The sequence below is a fragment of the Melanostigma gelatinosum genome (assembly GCF_949748355.1).
Source record: "Melanostigma gelatinosum genome assembly, chromosome: 19".
In the NCBI taxonomy this organism is placed as follows: Eukaryota; Metazoa; Chordata; class Actinopteri; order Perciformes; family Zoarcidae; genus Melanostigma; species Melanostigma gelatinosum.
In genome coordinates this window covers 5110570-5135224 of record NC_136652.1, presented here as the reverse complement: position 1 = coordinate 5135224, position 24655 = coordinate 5110570, and the positions used below count along the sequence as shown (strand labels likewise).

The 24655-nt window shown below is 44.6% G+C and overlaps 1 protein-coding gene across 1 annotated transcript; it reads right to left on the bottom strand.

Annotated features, from left to right (window-relative positions):
- Window positions 1-5751: 5751 nt before the first annotated feature.
- slc5a6a (solute carrier family 5 member 6a) lies at window positions 5752-23655 on the bottom strand. The gene is made up of 18 exons (XM_079291382.1): window positions 23604-23655; window positions 17165-17266; window positions 15875-16127; window positions 15564-15785; window positions 14658-14723; window positions 13164-13215; window positions 12950-13017; window positions 12504-12658; window positions 12261-12401; window positions 11707-11836; window positions 11508-11596; window positions 11233-11345; window positions 11082-11149; window positions 10908-10994; window positions 10641-10825; window positions 10403-10506; window positions 9283-9410; window positions 5752-9171 (listed from the first exon to the last, which is right to left on the bottom strand). Exons 3-18 carry the CDS (start codon window positions 15998-16000, stop codon window positions 8974-8976), a joined length of 1932 nt encoding a protein of 643 aa, XP_079147508.1. The 5' UTR covers window positions 16001-16127; window positions 17165-17266; window positions 23604-23655; the 3' UTR covers window positions 5752-8973.
- Between the last annotated feature and the right edge of the window lie 1000 nt (window positions 23656-24655).

The window sequence follows — 24655 nt, the reverse complement described above, 5'->3', positions numbered from 1 at the left end:
ACAGTTAGTGATAAAAACGAGGAAAGGTTTGTGGTTCTTCACAGTACTTGTACTTTCTGTATTTCAACTTTTTCTGCTGTATGATTACACAGTAATTGCAGAAATGAGAGCTCAGAGCTGAAATCCAGTCTGATAACTCATGTAGATATGTTTGTAGCGTTGACAGAAGAGACCAGAGCAACTGAAATCCTCTCCTCCTTGAACAAGATGGGCTCAGCTCCACGAGCAACAGCCCAGCGTTCAAGGCTATCTCTATAAATCTGTCCAGAGGGGGCCGAGGGTGGCGGTGACTAATTTGGAGCTGCTGGATTCTAAATACTAAGGCGGAGGTTAGAGAAGGACGCTTTGGTAAAGCAGCTCTGCAACAGAGACAGACGGACATAAGCAGAGAAAATGTGTATTAAATGATAAAATATACGAGGCGACCGTGGCGCACTGGGTTAAGAGGTCGTCTGGGAACCGGAAGGTCAACGGTTCGATCCCCGAACTGGGACGTGTCACGTGTCGAAGTGTACCTGAACACACTGAACCCCTAACTGCTCCCTGGGTGCCTGTCATTGGCAGCCCACTGCTCCCTATATACAGGGATGGGTCAAATGCAGAGAAGAATTTCCCCTTTAAAGGGATAAAGAAAAGTATAAATTCTGTTCTAAAAGGTTTCTCAATTACAGACAGCTCAATCATTTCAACTCCTTTCAGTGCTTCAACCTCAGTTGAATCTACAACTTCACTCAGCGCACGTTACATTGACACGTCAATGTAACTTCATCTACAACATTTTTGCAGAACTCCCACTCTAAATGTTGCTTCGTTCAACTTCTTTCACTCTTTCAACTATTTCCAATGTCAAACTGCACATTTTGTTTCGAAAAATGACTTCAGAACTTCCGACAACTTCATCTGAAACATCTTCCTTCTCTTTATACATTGAAGTGGAACACATTTATTCGAGGACACCTCAACCTCAATTTATCACCTTTATCAAAACAAATTCGACTTCTTTCAGCACTTTCACCTCAACAGACACTTCAGCTTCACTCAGCACCTCCACTAGACTGAAGCTTAAGATTATTTCAGCACCTCCACTCAACTGCCACTTCAGCTTCTGTCATTTCAACTCAGTACTGACTCCTCAAGGCCTTCACTTAAAAAACAAAAAATATAACCAAAATGCAGCTTTTCTAACTCCCATAATGTCCCCTGTTCGTTCACAATTCGACTCCAGGTACTCCACTTCAACCATTGCAGCTCTATTCAACTTCAACTCCTTTCAGCGCTTTCCCTTCAGTTGAATCCTAAACTCCTTTCAGCGCTTTCCCTTCAGTTGAATCCTAAACTCCTTTCAGCGCTTTCCCTTCAGTTGAATCCTAAACTCCTTTCAGCGCTTTTCCTTCAGTTGAATCCTAAACTCCTTTCAGCGCTTTCCCTTCAGTTGAATCCTAAACTCCTTTCAGCGCTTTCCCTCTAGTTGAATCCTAAACTCCTTTCAGCGCTTTCCCTTCAGTTGAATCCTAAACTCCTTTCAGCGCTTTCCCTTCAGTTGAATCCTAAACTCCTTTCAGTGCTTTCCCTTCAGTTGAATCCTAAACTCCTTTCAGTGCTTTCCCTTCAGTTGAATCCTAAACTCCTTTCAGCGCTTTCCCTTCAGTTGAATCCTAAACTCCTTTCAGTGCTTTCCCTTCAGTTGAATCCTAAACTCCTTTCAGTGCTTTCCCTTCAGTTGAATCCTAAACTCCTTTCAGTGCTTTTCCTTCAGTTGAATCCTAAACTCCTTTCAGTGCTTTCCCTTCAGTTGAATCCTAAACTCCTTTCAGTGCTTTCCCTTCAGTTGAATCCTAAACTCCTTTCAGTGCTTTTCCTTCAGTTGAATCCTAAACTCCTTTCAGCGCTTTCCCTTCAGTTGAATCCTAAACTCCTTTCAGTGCTTTTCCTTCAGTTGAATCCTAAACTCCTTTCAGTGCTTTCCCTTCAGTTGAATCCTAAACTCCTTTCAGCGCTTTCCCTTCAGTTGAATCCTAAACTCCTTTCAGCGCTTTCCCTTCAGTTGAATCCTAAACTCCTTTCAGCGCTTTCCCTTCAGTTGAATCCTAAACTCCTTTCAGCGCTTTTGCTTGAACTTCACGTGGTGCCGTCGCTTTAATTGACGTGTGTGTGTGTGTGTGTGTGTTATTGCTCATGTCATGCTTCCATGTAAAGACAGCTATTTATGCCACTGGAACACATTCAAGAAAGCGTGTATCCAAAGCGCCTGCCCCCTCATCCCCGTCGTGATGGCAGATCATCAGCATATTTCCTCTATCTCCTGCTCATTATGGCCGGGACACGCTGATTACAGGCTGGATTTATGGAGCTCTGAGGCCGACTCTCTCCCCCCCCCCCCCGCTTTGGCCCGCGGGCCTCTGCTGGAACTGTAGAAATCAAGACAGAGGATGACAGCGGGGAGGAGGATGAAGAGGGGAGGGTGGAGGAGAAGAGCGAGAGAGAGACAGGAGTTGGACTGTGGAGAAAATAAATATTGAGAGAATAGGAACGAATGAAAGGAGATGACAGGAGAACGAAGGCGAACAGGCGGAAGATGAGGGAGGAAGAGTCAGTGGAGTAAAGGAAAAATGTGTGTGTGTGTGGGGGGGCTTTCATTTGTTATTGATAAATCATATTTGATCAGTCTGAGATAAAAAATGATGCTTGTAAGAGTACGCTTGGCTAAACATTCTAACACATTTCAAACAACATTTATCCACTTGTATTCTTTTTTATTGAGGTTGCCTTGTTGGCAAAAGGTCAGCGCTGGCTCAGTGTGACATTTCAGTCAGTAAGAGGAGCATTCGAGGTGCACTGTGTAATGCAGAAAGCCACATCCAAAGAAACAGGGGGCAGCATTTCATCTCTCCAACTGGATCCATAGAATCTACATTCACAGTCATCAGTCACAGCAGGGAATGACTCATGTTGTGGTTTGGTCCTCCCTGCTGACGGGCGACTGCTTTGCCAGGAGGAGTATGATGCCTCTGGGGAAACGGAGCTTCAGGTGCCGGCTGTGGTGGTACAGCCCGTATATGAGAAGCGGGCGTAGTCATGGTGACGTCACTCATTGGTTTGTGGACTGACACTTTGAAGCCTCGAGTTTGGCGAGTTCGACGTCGCCAACTTGCATTACGGACGTTGCCATGTTGGTTTTTTATGCAATCAATGAACAGATGTTACCATTTTTGGAATGCGGAGGAGTGACGTAGACACACCGTATACGTCTCTAGCGACAGAGACCTGTCAATCACACTAAGCCCGCCCTAAAGCATCCCCTGCTTTATGGTCTGTTTGACTCTAAATGGACCATCATGTACCAAATGAACATCATGCTGTATTGAAGAAGACTTGAAACTAGAGATTGAGACCATAAACTCATGTTTACAATGTTTACTGAGGGAATAAATCAAGAGAGAAGTAGAGTCATTTTCTCATAGACTTCTATACAACCAGAGGAGTCGCCCCCTGCTGGTCAGTAGAGAGAATGCAGGTTTAAGACGCTTCCGCATCGGCTTCACTCTTCAGAACAGGAGGTTGCTGCCTGGTGGCGGGTCAGAGTTGGTTTGTAATAAAACCCAATGGCGGGAGACACAGTGGGCTGGTGGAGCAGTGGTTTAACCTGTGTAACGGCAAATACAGCTGATCTGGCAGGTTGATCAGACCTCTGGAGCTGGAAGTCTCATACATACGTCATCACGTATGGAAGTTTTTATCGGAGACGATCCACAAATGTGCACCATGATCAACAAATATTTCACTGATCCAAGTGTTTGTATTCGTTATTTCTGTGGTGTAAAGTCACATCTACAAAAATACAGAGCGGTTTGAAGCAGTGACAATTGTGGAACTGACAAATAGATGTCGAACTCCATTAAGTTGTTGAAAAGTGGAAACAACAGCGAATGCAGTATGTTTCACAGATTCATTGTTTGTATTAATATCTGTTGACTATCGAAATGTTGAGGGAGACATTTCTGCAGCAATGGTGACTTTATGTTCATGACAATACATAAAAGGTATGGAAGGGACAGAAACATGTCACATTGTCTTCAGACTAGTTGGTCGGTTTATTTTATGCTCCTTTCTTCAGATGTATTTAGTAGTTTTGTGCATACATTTATTTCTAAGGTGTCTCTCCTGTGTACATAATAACCTCTGTAAAAATAAACTAATGCTCTTTAGCAAGGATTCATTTCATCCTCTGGGTTTCACTTTCACCAGCGCAGTGAATGATAATATGAGTTTGATTTACTGGTGAATCATGCTGCTGTGTGTAAACATCCTCTGAGAGATCATCTCTCCCACAACAGTCAGCAGCCATGAATATGTTACAAACATGACTATTGGTGCTGAGAGCTTTCTGTCTCCAGCTGCAGCACGAGACACACTTTGTAACAACATGGCTGTACCTCTGGAGCCACCCTCAGGCCTGGTGTGTAATAGCTTTCTCTCCTCAAATCATTTCAAAATCTTCTAAATGAATGTGTAAGCTATTTATAGTCTCGAAAACATCTGTAAGTTTCATCTTTTTCTTTTTGGACTGTTCAAAAAGTTACTTTCTAAGAATTCTCTTTTGCTTAAGACTTTATTGTTTGGGTGTGGTACAGGTGGACACAAGCGATGGATGACAGAATATGACTTAAGTTAAATAAATATATAAATAAATGCATTAAAACATATATAAATACAGAACTAAATGTATTTATTTATGTTATTTTTCGTCCTCATAACAAACAGGACACTGCTGCTGAGGTCAATTGGTCAAAATATAGTACGTTCAAAAACAGAAGTCATTGTATAATACCTAGGAAAATATATTAAAAAGTAATCCTATAGGTTATAGATTATGACATGTTAATGACGTACTGTACGGTGACATTCTTAGGGCAGGATGCTAGGATGTTTTGTGACATAAGAGCTTTTTACTCTGACTTCAGTCATTCTGTCCCTGATCTTTATACAGCACAGACGTACAGCTTGACTTTTACCTCACAGGATACTTTGACTTTTCTGAGGAACTAGACTACGTTTTTCATGTCTTTTGTTGTTACTTTTGGACTTTTTAGACTTACTATAGTTTGTATATTACGTTGAAAGTTATAAAAACATCGTTGTATAGTAAGTCAAAAGAAAGGTCACGAAAGAGATGTGTAACTTTTTGACATCCTGTTTATTCCTTTTATCACACTAGTATGACTTCTGTTTCACTGTTTAGACATCATGTACTATGACTTTTTCATGACTTTTTCTAAAGATACTGTAGTTTGGATTATGTGACTGTGATGTATACACGACTCTTTTCGGCAGACGATACTTTGAAGTTATTTTTTTAACTGTGCGAACCACGAAACTAATACTTTTGACGAAGACTTGTGGTACTGTGACTATTGTGTAACTTTTCAACCAACTATACTACTACGTCTCTAGGATTTTTTCAACATACTATCCTTTTTTTAATATACAAAATGACTTTTCTTTGAGAACGTTTTTGAAAAACTATACTTTTCTGACACTACATACTGTGACTTGTGCCATTTGTTTCAAATTCTGACTTGGCTGACATACTATAGGATTGTAGAAGTTGAGCAGAGCTGCAGAGCTGCAGCGCTACAGAGAACAAATCACACGTCTGTTTTAAAAAGAAACAACAAAGGCAAACATCACTCTTTTACAGACACAAAAAACAGCTATCGTATTTGTCATCGTATATTTTTTAATATCATCTCGATCCAAGTACATCTAATTCATAAATCTAATAGTCGTAGATCCAAACAACAGTGAAACATGTCAACAGATTAAAATGCAGTCGGTTCATCTTTTCACCGGATGAACAGGAGCACGAGCCCGTTCTGGCTTCATGCTCCTCCATCCTCCACCGGACACAGGACTCTTCTGAGAGACAGACGCACAGCCGAGGATGATTCACTGCTATTCCTTCATACATCTGGAGTCGGCACACTCCTGGACAGATGTTTGGGACTGGGCTTATGTTCACGTCAATATCCTTTTATGAATCATCAGGATACAGAAAAAACAACAACACATCACAAAATGAAGGCACAGCCAAAGCAGAGTCATCATCTCGCTGAGTGCCGAGTTGTTTTTGGAATGCTAACAGGAAGAATTCTTGTGGATGAGAGAACAAATATAAAAAATATTGTTTTAAAAAAACAATATTTATTGTTGCTGGAAATTACTAAGTGCCATGCTATTTCTTTCACAAACTGTATTCTGAGCTCTGGTTACTGTGCAACCCAAACTGATTTAAAAAGGCCACTAATGAATCGAATAAGCACGTATCAGACATATTAATATCAACATGATTGTGCTTTATTACGTGTTGGTGTTCACTAGGATCACAGTGCTCCACTGGGTCTATAAAAGGACATCTTTAACAACATATGTCAGCACTTGAATTATGTTCCCTCACATTATAAAAAGGGGGCGGGGTCTATCTGAGTATCATTAAGGTGACATTACAGGCACACACTTCAAGTAATTTCAAGTATGACGGTATCATGAATCATAAATAAAAGTGCACAATGTCACGTCATTTCAAAGTAGTTCAAAACATTCGAGGAAGCGTTCAAATGTCTTGAGACGTGATTGTGGAGGCCAGCATATGGGATGTAGCACGAGAAGAAGAATTAAAAGCTCCCCGTGTGAAAGGCAGTCTCAGGCAGAGGACGCTGCGTCCCAATGCTGCCGGACGGTCACCACAGAGAGGAAACACTTCATGGTTCTTGCATATAGAATTCCACATTTCAACAAATGAAATGTGGCTTTTTATGAGAATTTACAAAAATATACACAATCTCAAATATATCTTCTGTTGGTAAAAAAAAAAAACGAAAACAAATGAAAATATGAAATAAATTCATATTCTATATGCTTTGGATAAGTCGAAGTATTTGAGTGTGATGGCACAGACACGATGGGCCGGTGCTCAGCAGACGGGGGAGCTCGTGGTCCGGACCGTTCAGCGGCTTCTTATCGGACACTACGCTGGGTCTACCTTGATTCTCTGACAAGTACCTCAAAATACAACTCCAGGAAACTCTTAACCCTAAGCAGAGATGCCTCGACTGTGTAAATGAGATGTAGGTAAACATCTGGATCAATGCACTTCATATGGACTCTCCCTAAACTGTAGGAAGCTCTTTGGAAACATGTCAGACTGGGTGTAGCCGTTACCAGCTTTAAGTAATAACAATAAGTTCATCTAAATGACTCTAAGTCACGTGTCTGTCGCCGAGGTTAGTGAATATTCTCACCATCACCAGCAGGCGGCGCTAACGAGCGGCTATTCGTGGTCTCTGCTCGTGTTGCTCGTTAACGGTTTTCTGTGTCTGAACAGAGAAAAGAGCGACGACTACAGACACGACACTGAGCTAACACAGAGAACACACCTGTGACTGCTCCCGGCCACAGGGCCCACTCATGAGTAGGAGATCCTGACTAACTAATGCAGAACAAACGCAGTGAGTCACGCGGGTCCATCGTCAAGAGCACAGACGGCACTGATGCAGAAACACTGTACACACACACACACACACACACACACAACACCTCTCTTCTTACAGTGACGATGGATGACTTCAAACGTTAAAATGAAGATGATCAAGAATTCTGGGATTCCAAAACACAGGACGACGACGATAATATTCAAACATACACACTATTAAGCAAATCAATCACATACTGGCACTGACGACAACCTGAATTAGAGAAAAACAAAAAAACCCACAAAAACACCAGCGATGACTGAATGATGTTTACCTTGAACCAGATCAAGTTCCTGCCTCATGGAGCTAAAGGTGGTCTGTGCCTCAGGCCCAACATGGCTCCTCTGTGTGCTTCAGAGCAGTCACATCAGATGGCAGCAGGTAGACCTGTGGGCTGCTGGTGCACCGCTGACTCCATCGGTTAGTCCGTGTGTCTGAATCTGAATTAACCTTTAAAAACATCAAAGTCGCACAAAACCACAAGCTAACCGATGGAGGCAGAGGTAACTATGTTGGTCTCTTCAATGGAGTGTGGGGCGAACATCGATGGATACAACGGCCTTAGTTCCCTGTGAGAAAGGGCCGGCTGATGGCATGATATTTTAAACACGAATATTTCTGCTGCTGCTGCCTGCGTCCCCAGCAGGTCATCACTTTGTGGTAACTCCTGTCTGCTTCTCTAGTCCGGGGGCATGCAGTCGTCACCAACTGGAGGCACGACGCGTTTTAAGAATGACTGCACTTCATCTGATTTAACTGCCACTGCAAGACACCATCTTTGCTCTCATCTGAACACACACACACACACACACACACACACAAACACACACACACGACTTTGCTTTCGTATTTAGACATCTATAGTAGCAGCTAGAAGGCGACTATGACTACGAACCGAGGCCATGTGGGGACACTACGCCATGCCTCCCCTTCCGTCCCTCTTTTCTTTTTATATTATATTCTTTTCAAACATATTCTGGGATTTTATGGCTCCGTCTTCTCTACAAAAATAACACATTTTTGTTCAAATCATTTAAATCTTGTATCTCTTAATGACTACCTGATTCTTTTTTAAATTATTGTCAAACAGAACATCTGGGTCCGGACACAGCGGAGCGCCTCATTGTGCATGAGAGCTACCCACTCTCGTTCACATCCGGAGCGTCTAATGGAGATCGATTCTTCTTCTTTGACTGATGCCAGCCTGGCAGAAGCTGAGTTCCCCCCCAAAAAAACAAATAAAAAGCGGGAGCAGGTACCAATAAAACACCTGGTCCCCATTAAAGTCCATAAGCCTTTTCTATAACCAGATTCAACTGATTTTGACATTGTAAAAAAACAGCCATACTTGGCGCTGCAGACCTTCTCCGTAGTGATGGCCTTCACATCTATGATCCTCCCCTGAGGAGCTGCAGGAGCTGGCAGCTTGTTTACAAGTAGAGGATCAAAAGACCGTCTCCTCAACCGTGTGACCCGCCAGCTGGCACGAGGGCAGAGCCGCCCTCGTCTCCAAGTCGTCCTCCTCCTCCGTCTGGGCTCGGTCGCTCTCCATCTCTTTGTCCTCGGTGACCGTGTCCTCTTTGCAGAGGGCTGCTCCGTTGCCGTCTTTCTTGGCCATCTGATAAGGCTGGATTTCTTTGGACTGGCCAACAAGGATTCATTATATTATGTGCTGCTGTTGAAAGCTCGGGGTTTATTATGATCAACAAACAAGGAAAAAAACAGGCAAGGACGAGTGTGGACACGAGGTTACCTCCTGAGGGGTGGACAGAGGAGTGACGCAGCAGAGCTTCTCCTTGTAGCGCTCGGGCAGGAAGAAGAGCAGCGTGGCCATAACGGGAAACACAGTGCCGGGGGTCAGATCCTTCTCCTTCATGGGTCCTAACATGTGGACAGAAACACTTTTAAAGATGTGAGGAATCAAAAGGGCAGTTTTCAATCAGTGTGGGCATCACATGTTCTTCCATCACTGGGCCCCTAAGCACTGTATTTTGGACTTTCTGATTCAAGCAGTCACTAGTTTTTATATATTTAGTGATGCAGAATGATTGAGGAGAGACTCCTTTCCCATTGCCAGAGTAGAGTAGCCTCTCTGTTTTTGTCTCTGGTGTGTCACATGGGACGTCACAAAAGTGTTTTTAACAGCACTTTACACGTGTTACACAAAGTCCCACATGCTTCCTTCAAATAACCTTTTGTTCCTTTAAACACTGCTCCAGTTCTTCAAAGGACACTTCAAATGTAAGAGCATAATGCCTGCTTCCTTCTTGCCACTTGTATCTATTTTGAGCACTTTGAGCCATAGACATTATGAAATGTGCGATACAAATAAAGAACATTATTGTTTCTTTACATCTGCTACTTTTTCAAACTCTCAAACCAGAGTTGGTGATTTTTTTTTTGTAACTTGTTAAACTCACCAAGACGGTTGTGATGAGTTTCATACGGTTGCTGTGGACTTTGAATGAAGTGTGTTTTACAATGATCAGTGGGGTAAATGGAGTGCGGCAGCTTAGAACAGCTGTTTCCTTCACATTTAACTTGGTGAATTAAAGGCGCTTTGGGAGCAATTTCTGTTGTCAACAAAGCAACGAACAGTTCTGATAACAGCACACACAGAGGGAGACTTCAGACATCACTCCTCTCTAACTTCACATCGACAATAGTTGTTTGCTGCTTTATTAATGGTCTGAATGTTAAATACAGCTTCTCACACACACACACACACACACACACACACACACACACACACACACACACACACACACACACACACACACACACACACACACACACACACACACACACACACACACACACACACACACACACACACACACACACACACACGGCAGAAAAGTGAGTGTGTGTACCTGTTAACAGGCTGACCAGCAGTCCCACCACCACCACAGTGGTGGAGTTGTGAGCGCTGTACCACATGTAGGACAACGAGTAGAGCGCCTCCACACCCGATCGCCTGAAGGAAGGGGGGGGGGGGGCAAAGCGGTGGTCAGACCTCTCTGAGGACCATTAGCGGACTGCACATCTGCAGTCTACCTGGAGTGCTCAGTGAAGGTCTTTGAGGTCACTTCTTTGGTTCTCATGTGTTACCTTAGCCTGGGTCTGGTGGCATTGACCAGTGTAGTCATGACAGTGGCGGTCATGTTGTCAAACAGGGGCAGGGCGGTGGTGTTGAGCGGTGGCACTGGCATGGAATCGGACATGCGCATCAAAAAGCTCCCAATGCCGATCCAGAAGGCCATGGCGAGGCCCGCTACCAACCCCACCACTGCACCCTGAGGAGGGACAGGGACAGATGTTCCAACCTCCACTCAAACACAGAACATTTAATCACAAATCAAAATCAAAAACACTCACAGTCGAGTTTGCCCAGGGAAAGAACATCCCCAGACAGAAGAGGCCCAGCAGGGGACCACCCACCATCCCGAAGATGCTGAAGGCTGCCTGAGGGCGGAGGACACAACATTTCATCACGTGTCACGCTTACAATTAAATACTTTTTCTTTATTTGCATGTCAACAGTTTGTTTACCTGCAGCACAGATCCCATGATGGAGGCGAGGTAGGCCATAGCCAGACACACCAGCCCATAGACCAGAGCTGTGGGGCAAAGAGATGAGTGGTTACACCCGCTGCAGGGTTACAGTTCATTACACAGTGCACCTTTAAAGCAGCGGTCTTACCAAGTCCCTTGGATAGCAGCGTAGCTTTAGCCTCAGTCATGTTTGGAAAATAAGGTTTGATCAGGTCCTCCATGGTTACAGTTGCTAGGGAGTTAAAAGCTGACGAGATGGTGCTGGAGGGAAGAACAGAGATGGGATTGAATTGCACATTATGAAGCTCGTCTGTACAGCACAGGCCTTTGGGATAGAACACGAAGACGGTAGTGAAGTTCAAAAACATGACTCAGCTTCATTCAACAGCAGACGATCCTCTTCTTTAAGACGGGTTCTCTTACCTGAGAGCTCCGCTGAAGAGACAGGCCACAAACAGTCCTGCGAGGCCGGGCAGATCCTTGAAGACGTCCATCACAAAGTACAGCACCATCTGCACAAAGCAGCTAAACATCAGCCGATAACCTCCGGAGCCAAGACAGAAGAGATGACACTGCCTATACACCGACATCTGGGGAACCATGAAGGCAACTCGATGCTCACCTGGTCGTTAGTTTTGACGTAGCCCTTGTCCAGAGGGCTGTCCTCTCCGTAGCGAGCAAACATGACGAGACCCATCAGGCAACCTAAACACAAGACAATCTGCTGGCATGGGAAAACGACGTAGCAGGACCTGGAAGGACAGCAGAGGTGAGGGCAAACGAAAACACCGTCAACACTGGAGACAAGATGACAGACACCATAAGAAAGGTACCGATGACAAGGAAAGTAACTGTATGGATACTGAAGAATACTTCAGACAATAGTTACAAATTAACCCCCAGTTGGACTCTGTTCTACTTATCTCCGAAACCAGATTATGCATACGGTCGCTGATGCGCATGAGTTTGTCTGTCCAGGGCTAATCTCGCATACTACTGGACCCACTGGCCTAATATCTATAGTGCTCATCTATGACTGCATGCTCAAGGACCTCGTGGTTGCAGTGATTCACACATATTCTATGTGTGCATCCAACTGGCTTCGCACATGACAAACTGAACCGGGCGCTGACTAGGACAAGGGTTAGTATGTTGTGAGACTTTGACGGTACTCACATGACGGCCTCCTTCTCCGTACGAGCACTAAGGTACCTCTGGACCTGGGCCTGGTTGACCCCGTACAGAGCCAACATCAGGAAGACTCCTCCCACACCCAGCGTCCAGAAGGTGTGGCGCTCCAGAGGGTCGGGGTTCAGGCTGCACGGGCAGAGAGTGAACACGGTATGATCGGCCCCTACCGTCATGCACTACAACATGTAAAGGTCATACAAAGGAGGAATACTTCATTCCACAACTCACTCCAGTCCAGAAATGCGGCTGCCATTAACTGCCTTCCTCCACACCTCTGCCATGCCCCCCGCCTGACTGGCCCCCACCACGATGACCGCCAGCTGGCCCGCAAACATCACCACCGTCTGGAAGACATCGGTCCAGATCACCGCCTTCAGACCCCCCTGGGACAGAGCAGCAGTGGATTCACTTTAAATTCAACATTAAAAATCAGAGGCTTCACATACTGACAACAAAGGCAATGAGTGACATTTATGATCCTAGAATGACCAGAGATGACACTAGGAAAAGAAATAAAGACGTCAGAGAGAAGAGAAATTGATGAGGAGAATTTCCAGTCAGCAGGTTGTGACGTTGTGATAAAAACTACAGTAACATCCTGAGTACTGCTAAGTTCTTCAAACACTGTAGTCAACTAATGCGTCACTGTAGTCATTGATGAAATGAACACTCACCAGAGCAGTATACAGAGTGCACACCAACCCCATGGCCAGCACCGCCCCCCACAGGTCAAAGCCCGTCACTGCAGAAGAACAGAGTAGAAGCATTACAAACCTCAGCACACTCCAGGGTTACTCAATCTTCTGATATCAGCAACTGCTGGCACCTGTTTGTGTAACAACGGTGTGATAGTCCTGCGGTAAAATATGAGAAAAGAATAAGTCCTACCTGCATTGAGTGCGAGGGCCGGGGCATACAGGACCACCCCCATGTAAATGACCTGCAGAGAAAGAGCAGAACAAACACTGCAGAACAGAAGAATCACAGAACCAGAGCTGAGCTCACACCGATCAGATTAGACCTGTGAAACGGCCTGTGCTCGGCACTTTTTCAAAATACATTTAGAGAGAGACAGATCTCACTGACCTCAAGATAGTCAAATAATATGACCGCGTACACAATTAACCCTTTCAACCCCAAAACCCGACAGGAAGTTTGAAAGGCATGTTTTCAAAAAAACAATTAGAAAAGATGTCACTAATCATACACAGAAACTGTAAAAACACAACGTGTCGCCAGATTATTTACATTCCTGATGGTCCTTGAACACATCATGTGTAAACAACACCACCAAATCTGAATCAATATTAGTCTACGTGTGTTGTTTAAATAACAGTCACATGACAATAGCTCAGTGAAACTTGGTTGTTCACACAGAGCACAGCGTCGAGCACAAACCAGGTTGTAAACATGTAAATAGCTGTGTCTGCGTAATATGTAATATGCACGCGGAGCCTCAATGTTGGTAACACTTGTGGGCACTTAGAAAATGTTGGATATATCGAAGGCATTGCTTTCAAATGTTTGTAAAATAAAGAAAGAAATTCAACGCGTGTTGTTTTCTTTACAATGTGTGCCATTAAAAGACACTTTTGAGTTCTCCCTACTTTTCGCCATCATTGGGCTGTTCCCAGAGCTGTTCCCACAGAGCTGTAAGAACTGCTTACGAACAAGCCACGGTGAGTAAAATGTGACCGGAGCAGAAACATAACAAGCTCTCAAACTATCTGGGGGTTCAGAGGGTGAAACTTTGTCTCTCAAGGTCGTCTGCTGCTGAAAAGACAAAGCAGCCTTTGAGCAACCCGCCGACAGTTCACAATATACTTTAGGGACATTTTTTATTTGTTTGTTTATTTATTTTGCCGGGGCAATGCACACCAATTAACAGAGTGAGCCAGAGAGGCCAGATGTTTGAAGAGACATTTGTATCGATTGTCTTTGAGAATAACTATTCATATCATGTCATCGACTCGTGAACGCTTTTATTGGAGAAGTTTTAGGCAAAACAAACCCTAAGAGATATTTTACAAGGGTCAATGTGACATGTCCAAAGTTTGACTCAGCCTGTGATATAATCAGCCAATGAATGCAGATAGGACGATAAACAGCGACAGTGCAGATTTGTTTTTGCTCATCTTCACTTAATGTTTCACTGCATCACCTGATGACCTCAGCTGCCAGCTTGCTGAACTAAATTGGAAGTTACCATTACATTATTATACATAATTTCCTTATGATAGTCTTTACTAAGTATCTGCTTCGGTGACGTGATACGCAGCGTGGCGGTCATTTTATCAAATCAGATCCCCGATTCCTGTAAGTGCTGCCATGAACACGGCCCAGAAACTAATGTAAAACAAAGTATGACGCAAACAAAGATACCATCTGAAAGATGAAGGTCACCGTCCCACATATGCGAACCGTCTTGTTGAAGCGCAGCTCCAGATACTGCCGAGGGGAGTGTCAAAGGGAAAAAACAGAAGATTAGAAGTCATCGTGTGATACGTGGTCATTAGACCCACACTGTCAAAGCCAGGGGCCGAGAGACTTACCTTAAAGCCAAAGGTTTCCTCAAGATACAATCAGTTCTTAAGTTTCCTGCTGAAGGTTTCAGGTTGGTGACTTAAGTATTGAAGGTTTTCTCCTTATCTTGGTCTTATACTTAAGGAATCCCTTAAAGTTAAAACACTTTAGCAACCACAGTAAGGACAAAAACCGGAACCGTCATTATTTGAGGATCACATTTACTTTTTATTGCGATCCTCTAGAAGGCTTATGTCCTTTTCCTCCTCTGTCCAACTTGCTTTTCTTGTCTTCTGACATTTATTTATGTTACTGTCTATTGGCTAACTCTGTGAGGTATAGCAGTGCAAGCAAAGAAACCTCTCCTTGGAAATCTGTAGGATTTTACTGCTGTAGAATCTCCTTTAAAGCCTTGACGTTTTCCTGAACTACAGAAACCCTTAACTAAGGAGAAAGCAAACCTTACGTGTCACACTTAAGGAGGAAACGTGAGGTGTTTTGTGTAACCGGCCCCTGGTTTATAAGTCACAAGTCATTCTTTGTTCACAGGACATTAGCGCAGTGCTGTTCAGCTTATCCCACGAACCCAATAAAGGCCGTGTGAAGATGTTCAGTCTTCAGACGTTTGTTTCTGTTGAACGTTGGATAAGCAGATAAGAGGACAGATAACAATTTTAAACTCCGAGATCATAGTCGAGAAAAAAAAAGAAAAGTGAAAACTGCCGAGAGGGGACAGATTCGTGTCAATTCTCGACTTGTGCGTACCTCGTAGGCGCTGGACAGCCGCAGTCGGTAGAGGACTGGTATGAAAACGTGGGCCGGGATGAGCAGGCCCAAGAAGTAGGAGCAGCCCAGGAACCAGTACTGAGTCCCAAAGGTGTACACCTCAGAGGGAGCGCCCAGGATGGCCACGGCCGACTGGAAGGTGGCCAGCAGGGACAGAGACACGGGCAGGCAGCTCATGGAGCGATCAGCCATCAGGAACTCCTAGAAGAACAACACAATGTCCGTCAGATATTTCTAAAATAAAAACTGAGAGTAAGGGAAGCATCGTGAGGAAAGAGATGGAAGTCGACCTGTGTTGTGCGCTGGCGCCCACCGGAGAAGGCGTAGAAGAGGCCGATGCCGGTCGAGGCCACCAACAGCAAGGCAAAGATGACGTAGTCCGCTGTGGTGAAGTTCATGAGGACCACGTCCCCCATGATGGCAGTGGATGTGGCAGGGGAGGGAGGAGGCTGTCGGGAGAGGGAACGCTGCTGGAAGCACGGCCTCCGGGGCTGATCACGTCGTCAGAGAGAGCCGCTCGCCCATAGGGAGAGTCGCTGAGAGCTGCAGGGAGAACAACAAGTGAGGGGGTGGTACTGAAGCAGGAATACAACCTCCTTCAAGAGCGCTGCGTTTAAACGCATCACTGCCGGCTGTTCTGTAACGGAGGAATCACAGGAGTCTGTCAAATGTGTTCTTGCATTATTAAATCAACTGAAGCCAGAGACCCTTTATTGTTGAATTTAAAACCAGATTTTACACAAAAATCAATGCAAAGTCAATATAATTTATGATGAATGTGCCTCAGGGGGCTTTACTGTACAGCGTACGACACCCTCTGTGCTTTGAGCTCTTGTTCACATAGCGTAGTTTTTGGTGAAAAGGGAGGAAATGTTTTCACATAATATGAAATCGATAATAAAGAGGGAACTGTGGCCTGTTGAACTTGCTGACACCAGCTCTAAGCAGCTTATAATGCATCATTAAAACTACGAATGACAAAATGTTATCAATAAAAAAACTATCTTTTATTTCCAAATTATTTGAATGGCGTTGTTTTTATGCAAATAAACACATTGACTGTAACAACGTAAAAGGATAACATTTGGAGTTTTTGACAGTTTGCACAGACTTTGGGGCAGCTGCAAAAAGATCTCGGGATAGTGGTGATGACTAAATTCTCTGGAGACTTGTAAACCAGCTGCTACAACAAAACAACAACAAAAACAGTCGGTGTCGGCCGAAATGGCTCGTCCACGATTGGCCATCGGTACCTGCTGCAAAGAAGCGGGATCGGGCCGTCACTAAAGGTTATACATGTACTTACGTTACATTTTCCCGCTGATCCGATCTGCGACATGGTCAGAAGTGAGTTTCAGATTGCACCTTTACCATAGCACGACAACAGAAGCTTAACAGCACGTTTCTTTATCGTATTAGCTCGGAAACACACACACGCACACCCAGCCGTCAACATAATAAGGACGGCATTGTGTCTGAACTACAGCTGGACAAAACCTCATTATTACCAACGGCAATGTCTAAGTTGACAAACACAACAACAGCACTTGAATATGACAAAGAAGCAGCACAGGACTTACTGTAACTACAGAGTCCACGCTGCTGCTGCTGCTGCTGCTGCTGGCACACACCGGCCGCTCACACTGAAGGCTCACTGGAGACGAGTATCTTTGTCACGATCACTGTAGAGGCAAGAGGAGAAATTCAGCTCAGCCATTCACCACACACACGAAATGCAGCGCCTGTCGCAATACTGTTACAAAGGTTCAAGACCCAGCGCAATGTTCTCCAAAGAAACAGCGGTGTCGTCTCTTTTTGGGTCCGGATCATTTCAACCAAACAAAACCCAATCCCTCGCTATGTTTTGACAAGAGATGCACAACGGTGTTCTTTTGCAGCGGTCACTCCTCGCTGTGCTCATCGGAGGATATTCCACCTCACACGAGAGCGTCTTCTCCTTCACAGCGTGTTGTTTGGCTGCGGTCTCCAACACTACTTGTGATCGACGTGATCTCGGCACCGCCTCAGAGTACAGCCATGTCTTCCAGCTGGAGCTCTGTGGTTGTTGCCATGTTGGCATCTTCTTCTACGGGTCAGTATTACACTATTTTTTACGAGTATCAGAATCGGTATGTTTTTAAATCTGCGCACTCTGTGTGTGCCCTTGTGAGTAAAAACTCACACCGAGCTGAAATGAAATAAAAGTGCACACAACATGGGTAAATGAAGGTAGCGGAAGGTTTCGGTGTCACGTCTAATGTGAGATTACGATCATTGCGTCGGAAGCGCTCTGTACCGACAGGCCCGTCTGTGCGATGCTCCGTGCTGCAGTGATCAAGCACTGGCCGAGAACAATGACCCCGTTAAGTCCTCTTATCATTACGCTTATTATGGCTAATCGACCACGCTGTATGACAGGTCGGGAACAGAAGACACTGCCAGTTGAAACTGGTCCAACTTCAACAGCAGCCATCAGGTGGGTGTTTTAACAGATAGACTGTAGCTCTTTAACTAACGTTTAAGCCAGTGAGCACAATGAATGCGTCACTTTGCACGTGCTATGCGCTGCAGTTCAAGGCCCGCTGGGAATACATATCCAGCGGTATTTAAAAATCAACCATTTGCCGCAATGCTTGTGGATTAGGCATGTCTGGAGTCTGTATGGTGCACACCTTGTTCTGCCGTTTCACACGAGACTTTGCTCCTGCTGAGAGTTATGGGATCAGAGCCAACGGCCTTTTGTTGCAAACCCCTACTGTTTGGATGCCATTCTAAAAATGGGCTTTATGCATTGAAACCCAACAGGTTACATAAGGGCCCTTTGATTAAAACCCTGCAGAGCATAAAGCAAGAAGCCCAGTGGTTTCACAGTGAAACCAGAGGTACATGCCATATCAGGACTCAACTGGTTCTGCCTGTTTTATCAGGATTTGTTTCCTCAAAGTTTTTTTCACTCAAAAATGCCACTTTAACGCGAAAATGGCGTCCCAGTAAATGCTACATTTAAGATTCATTAGACCAAACCACAGTTGCCGGATTGTTGGAACAGATGAAAAAATAATAACCGTTTCTCTCCAGTTTGAAGGAAGTGGGTTTTACAAATAGTCTAGAATTAGAATCTCTATCACTGAACTAAGACAAATGTGAATAGAAGGTATACAGTTGGATTTTTGTCTGAATATTTCCCTCATTGCTTTGTGAGGTTTTTTTTGCTAATTTATCAGCCTTTGCGCAATGCATCCTGGTACATGTAGACAAAGCTGACACGCCACCCGCAGCAGGATAAATCAGTATCTCGAACAACACAGCAGATAGTGGACACCTATGAATGTATACATTTAAATTGTAAAGATATATCTGGTGTAATCCCACATGGGCACACTGCTACTGATGGCACACAACCCCACAGGCGACTGAAACGGCTCGCTGAAAAGGACAGTGCTTAAGAATGTACAATACAAAGAAACATGGCTCACAGCAAACTATTTGCTTCTGCACCAATTGGCCAACTACAACCGTGCCTTTCCACCGCACGAGTGTGCAAAACGGTGCCGCTCGTTAATCGCTCACATCCAACACTACCCCACCGCCTCGGCCCCAGGATTCAACCGACATTTAGGCCTTTTTCTGTTGAGTGGGGTAAAGCTGCAGTCCTTTTGCTTGTGTGTGCAGCACTGACTGTGTTTTTGGCCAGGCTGCGTGCTAGGTGGTGGTGGTGGGGCTGTCACGAGCATCACAAATCACACAAGGAGGTCAGGGAGGCTGCGGTTGCCTGGCAACACAGGGACAATGATTGCGCGTTACACGAGGTAGTGAGAGCTGAGCCGATGGCACCCCCGTCTAGTGTGTATCTGGTGGACCAACAGAAGACCGCTGTTTGATGGGGGGGGGGGAGCATGGGAAGGTTTGCAGCTGCAAGGGACAGACTGCTATTACGCTTATCAAGGTGGTTCAAAGCAGGCCGCACATTGTCAACCCCCTCATCAGACAACCAGCACGAGCTCTGCATTTAATGTACTGCGTGTGAGCACTCCGTGTGACTATCAACAAGGATTAGAGGGGCCAACGAGAGATACACTTCTAATTGTCCTTGACAGAAAGCTACAGAACCAGTGTTATTGTGCATCAGTCAGGGTGAAAACATTCGTCTCAATCCAAGGTTAAACACGGCCATTTTAGCCGAGAGGACTCTAGCAATCCATCACTCTTCATCCTGAAAGTTTAAATGAAAAATGCAGTTTGACAACACTTCCAATAAAGCATAAATCTCACCAGTTTGTTAGTGGAAGTTCGTTCTTGAGCGTGGAATGGGCCCACCGTGGCTCACTATAACTGCACAGGTACCAGCGGGACGTCTTTCTGTCCTCCAGCCTCAGTGGGCAGCGATGAAAAACAATAACACTCTGCAGTGTCCTTTCAGGAGCAACACAGAAAGGTGAGATCTCTCTCAGAGGTGTTTTCAATCTGTATTTTGGAGTTTTACAGGAGACGAATAGGTTGTTTAGACAATGTATGCACCTTCCCAGAGGTTCTGTCACTTCAAATATTTTGTTCATTGACAATTTAAAACTATTGTTAAAACACTCGGTCAGTCTTTAGCCTGTAGATTCCTAATAGTTTATTACAGCCCTTTTGCTCCAGGGATTATAGTCATTCTTCTTCTCTGAAGGTTTAACGCTTAAACGGGTCAACGCAAAAGATAAATATTGGCTTTCGACAGGACAGCGTTAGGTTAGTCAGGGAATGACTGTTAGACGTAGGCCTATTGTCTGAAAGGTCAGGTGGATGAGACGTGGGTAGTAAATACTCTCTCTTTAGTAACACTGAGAGCAAAGATATTCTGGAATACACTGGCTATCGTCTGAAGATGATTTCACTTTGTATTGGTTTAAAATGAGCTTGGAAGACAGCCACTTTGGGCTACAAGCCGGTTGTTCACATAGTCCCTCATCTCCAGTCTCGCATCCCAAGTTGCGAATGGGAAAGAGGTTGGTCCGGATCCGCTGGCTACACTGGAACCCCCAAAAATACAGCTCCTTGACCCCAGAGACGTATCCGTCGACAGACCGATAGCCGGTGGGTTCCCGAGATTGGTGAAATTGAATGCACACCATAATATTTTCAGCAAAACACATGGGTGTACAGTGATCCCCATGCTACCAACTACATACACGCGTGTGCGCTCTGCATGCTTACATACGGGCTCAGCTGGTCTCATGCGAGTAATTATTAACCCTTCAGCTGAACCCTGACCTGCTCCGTGAAATAACTCCACAGCACACGCTGTGAGGTAGACAAGTGCGATGCATCTTGTTTCCACAAGCACAGAGATTAAGTGCTGCTGACAAGTGAAACACAAAACTGCCACCGCTGATTAACGAGTTATCAGTTCTAAAAAAGATAGTGTTGTGAATGAAGATATGCACGAGGCTGTTCCACTGAAGGCCGATGATACCGAGCGGAAGAAGTGACTCGACACAATGAGTTAGTCTTTTGTGACAATTGTTAACGTGATACCAGAAAATACTAAAACAGGAGATTGCTGTGTAATCATTAGCCTGCAGAAGGTGCGGGAGTTCCTCACAGCAAATAACTGGAAGTCATCTTGACCCTCGCCAGATGATCTGGGTAAATACACAAAACACTTCAAGTGGAACTGTGTGTGTGTGTGTCAGTAAATTTGCTCAGTGACAACCTGAAGTAGTGTTAAAATAACTGCCTTTTATTCAAATGCTGCAAACAGGACCGTGCGCCCTGAAATACATTCATCATCTAACCTGATGTCGCTTTATTATCGGAACATCTTCCAAAGTTTGTCTTGTGTCCCGAGACATACACAGTTCCACATAAATACAAACACCACATTCAACCAAACAACAAAATCGGACTACCAAAATAAAACAGCGCCTCACATTGCGAAAAGAAAGTGTCTGCATCGCTCCCTTTTACAGTCAGTGCTCCGTTGGTACAGTGAGGCCTACTTAGAACCCAAACTCTGCTTTCACAGTGTGACAGACTGAGAAACAGAAGACTTCAGTCGAGCCTGTGGGACTCTAAATCGTCTGAGTGATGGCAAACGCTGATATTCTTCAAATAAAGTGTGTAACGGGTCTGATGTAATACAACCAGCCGTTTTGACATTTAAAAGCTGGACTAACAGAAGTTCTTCCTGGTCAAAATAAACAGACATCCACGGCATCACTCATACTAGAATAAATGGCGTTACTCTTGCCATTGATTTGTATTGAAAATAAAATTGAAAGCCCAACATACATCAATGGCAAATGTGATGTCATCTGTCCTCTTAAGTAAGTTATCGTGCGTATCTGAGATGTTCTTTTTGACTTGGGAGTCTTAAATTACAGATATCTGCAATATAAATACAGTGTAGCTCTTAAATGTCAAAGGGCCACATGCACTTTGAGGATAAATGTAGTTTTGACTAGTACAATCAAAGCTGTAGATATCTAGGAAATACAATTTCTACTGGTACGAATGCTATTGTGGCTATCCTTAATCACCAGTCTGACTAGGAGAAGTGCTATTATGGATATCTCAAATGTAATCACAGATATGTATGTGGTTCAATTAAACGTTGAAACATTTAGAAGATACGCAGTTTGAAAAGTTGACCAGTGAAGTGTTTGACCCACAACCTTTGAGCAGATCCGTACACAGCAGCCGAGCCAATCCAGCTTCACGCTGAACGGAGAGACACCCGTACCGTGCACCGATTCCACGCTGCATACCACTTTGTATCACGGACTGGAAACGGGTCTCGATTCACGAACGGGAAGAAGCAGTCAATAAGAGGGGCTTATAACTATGTGGGGCTGGGGAATGTGGCTGGATTGTAGCCAATAGTGTTTGGAGTGTGGCTTGTGAAAAGGCTTTAATCCGAGCACCAATGTTCTACCTCACCAAAACAACGAATACAGCGACCTCAGCTTTCCATCTGCTCCGTGAGCTGACAAGCAGCCAGCGAGGAATGGGCAGAAATAAGTTTCAGACATCCAGTGCCTCTATTCATTCTCCATTAACAACATCTGTGTCGTTCCTTATTACACTGATGCAAAAAAAGAAAACCAGAGGAACTGAAGGGACACCTCAACCAATCACAGAGCTCTATTTTGGATATGACTAACCTTACTGGCTCTTATCGAAATGCAGCAACCTGATATGCATTTTCAATGGTGACCTTATGAAATGTTTTTAAATAACTATAACCAACTGGAGGGGTAGTTTATACTAATTTAGCAAAAATAAATAAATACAAATGTTTTAGTGTTGATTATATATACGAGTGGAGTAAATATTCCCCACGTAATTAACGTTCATATTTAATTGTTATTACATAGACACATTACAACCATTCTAATGGACAGTTAAGTCTTCGGAATATGACCTTGTCATCAAAGAGTCATTCTTCTTCTTCGATGGTTTCACGCTCAAACAGGTCCATTCAAACCACAAGCTGCATACTGGCTTTACACGGGAAGCAGCCAAAAGATATTGGGTCATGCGTCAACCCCGACATCATTCACGAATAAAAGCCCTCTAACGCTACGTGTACCGACACATAATTCGTGCATAACGTTATAAGAACATATTCATATTTTTAAAGCAACGTGAACATTAGAGACAGACCTGCTGCCGATTCGGCTAATTAGTCCCCGCCCGCTCCGACATGTCATTCATTTCAGCTGTGCGAGCTCGCCAAAATCGCTAACATCGCTGCTGAGCGGCTTGGTGCAGTTCACGTAACGAGACGCGACACCAGCTGCTTCGTTACAAACATCTCCCCATTACAACCAGAAAGAACCGGGACGCGAACACGTTTTGGCATTTAACGTTACCCGCCCTCATGGTCTTGTTGGCCAATCCAAACGTTCTTCTGCCACCGCGTGCGCCGACGTGAAAGACTACCCGGTGTTCTCCGAGCCTTCGGTGACAACGACACACATGCAACGCTATTTAATCCAATTCATATGATTAAATAAATAGGTAAATTGGTTTTACCTTTGACCACCTGACTCTGCCCTCCGCTTGAATCTGCTCGTGAGCGGCGCTCGTGGGGCCAGGAGGTGACGGACCGCCCATTCTCCTTGACACTAGATTGGCTGCTGCCCTCACGTGCTCCTCGTAAACTACAAACTCGCCACAGTAAAAACGAATATGTGCCAACAGTTGTGTAAACCGTTGCCGTACGTGTAGCGTTTCAATAGTTGTATAGACACTTACATAGTCTATGTAATGTATTTGGTTAGTAGTGCTGCTTTTGTTCAGCTCTCATTAGTCACATTTTCAACAGTTACGACCTTTCGGATTGTTTATGAAGGCACCACAACTCGTGCTCCGGCAGTCTGAAATATAATTATATCGATTTGTGGGGACAAGTTTTTCCTGTCAGTGGGACCGAAACAAAACTGAACTAAATTCTAAATAAATTGACTGTGTAACGCGCATGGCAGCTCTGTTTCCCGTTGACATTTTGTTTCGTGCATGTTGTCAAAAAGGATGACACCCTTCTCGCTGTATACACACACATGTAGTCTATGGATGACACCCGTCTCGCTGTATACACACACATGTAGTCTATGGATGACAGGATCCGGTTCAACGTATTCATTGAACCGGCGTCAATCCCTGCGCTGAGGGCAGGAAAAACAATCGTCATCGTGGTAATTAATCACCATGGCAATGGTCGCTGATTGATTTTTTTATTTTGGTGACAGTATGCGTCACTCACCCTGGATGACACCGAACACGGTTGCCTCGTTTCCTACCGGTTTCTTTTCAACGATTGCAAGTGAGCTCACTACATCCACCGCCGCGCGCACTCGTAGCGGGTTGAGGGGAACACATCGGTGACATTCCCCGACGACATCCTCCATTTCTCCCAGTGCGCACTCGACGAAAGCGCCGCTGCATATGTTGCCCCCCCCCTCTCTCCTCCACCTACGGCTGGTGACTCATGTGTCTCCTTGAATTAATAGTAACACAACTGAGGGGTGTTATGTTTCCTGTGGAAAGCAGTGAAAGCATCTTTTTGTAATTTCTACATCTGTTTA

What these genes read in the sequence shown, in the direction of transcription:
- slc5a6a (XM_079291382.1), bottom strand. Translation starts at nt 16,000, where the DNA reads ATGGGGGACGTGGTCCTCATGAACTTCACCACAGCGGACTACGTCATC. An exon ending in TGACCTTCATCTTTCAGATG is followed by an intron (nt 13,216 to 14,657) that starts GTATCTTTGTTT and finishes CTTTCTCTGCAG; the next exon opens with GTCATTTACATGGGGGTGGT. An exon ending in GCTGCTATCCAAGGGACTTG is followed by an intron (nt 11,150 to 11,232) that starts GTAAGACCGCTG and finishes TTTGCCCCACAG; the next exon opens with CTCTGGTCTATGGGCTGGTG.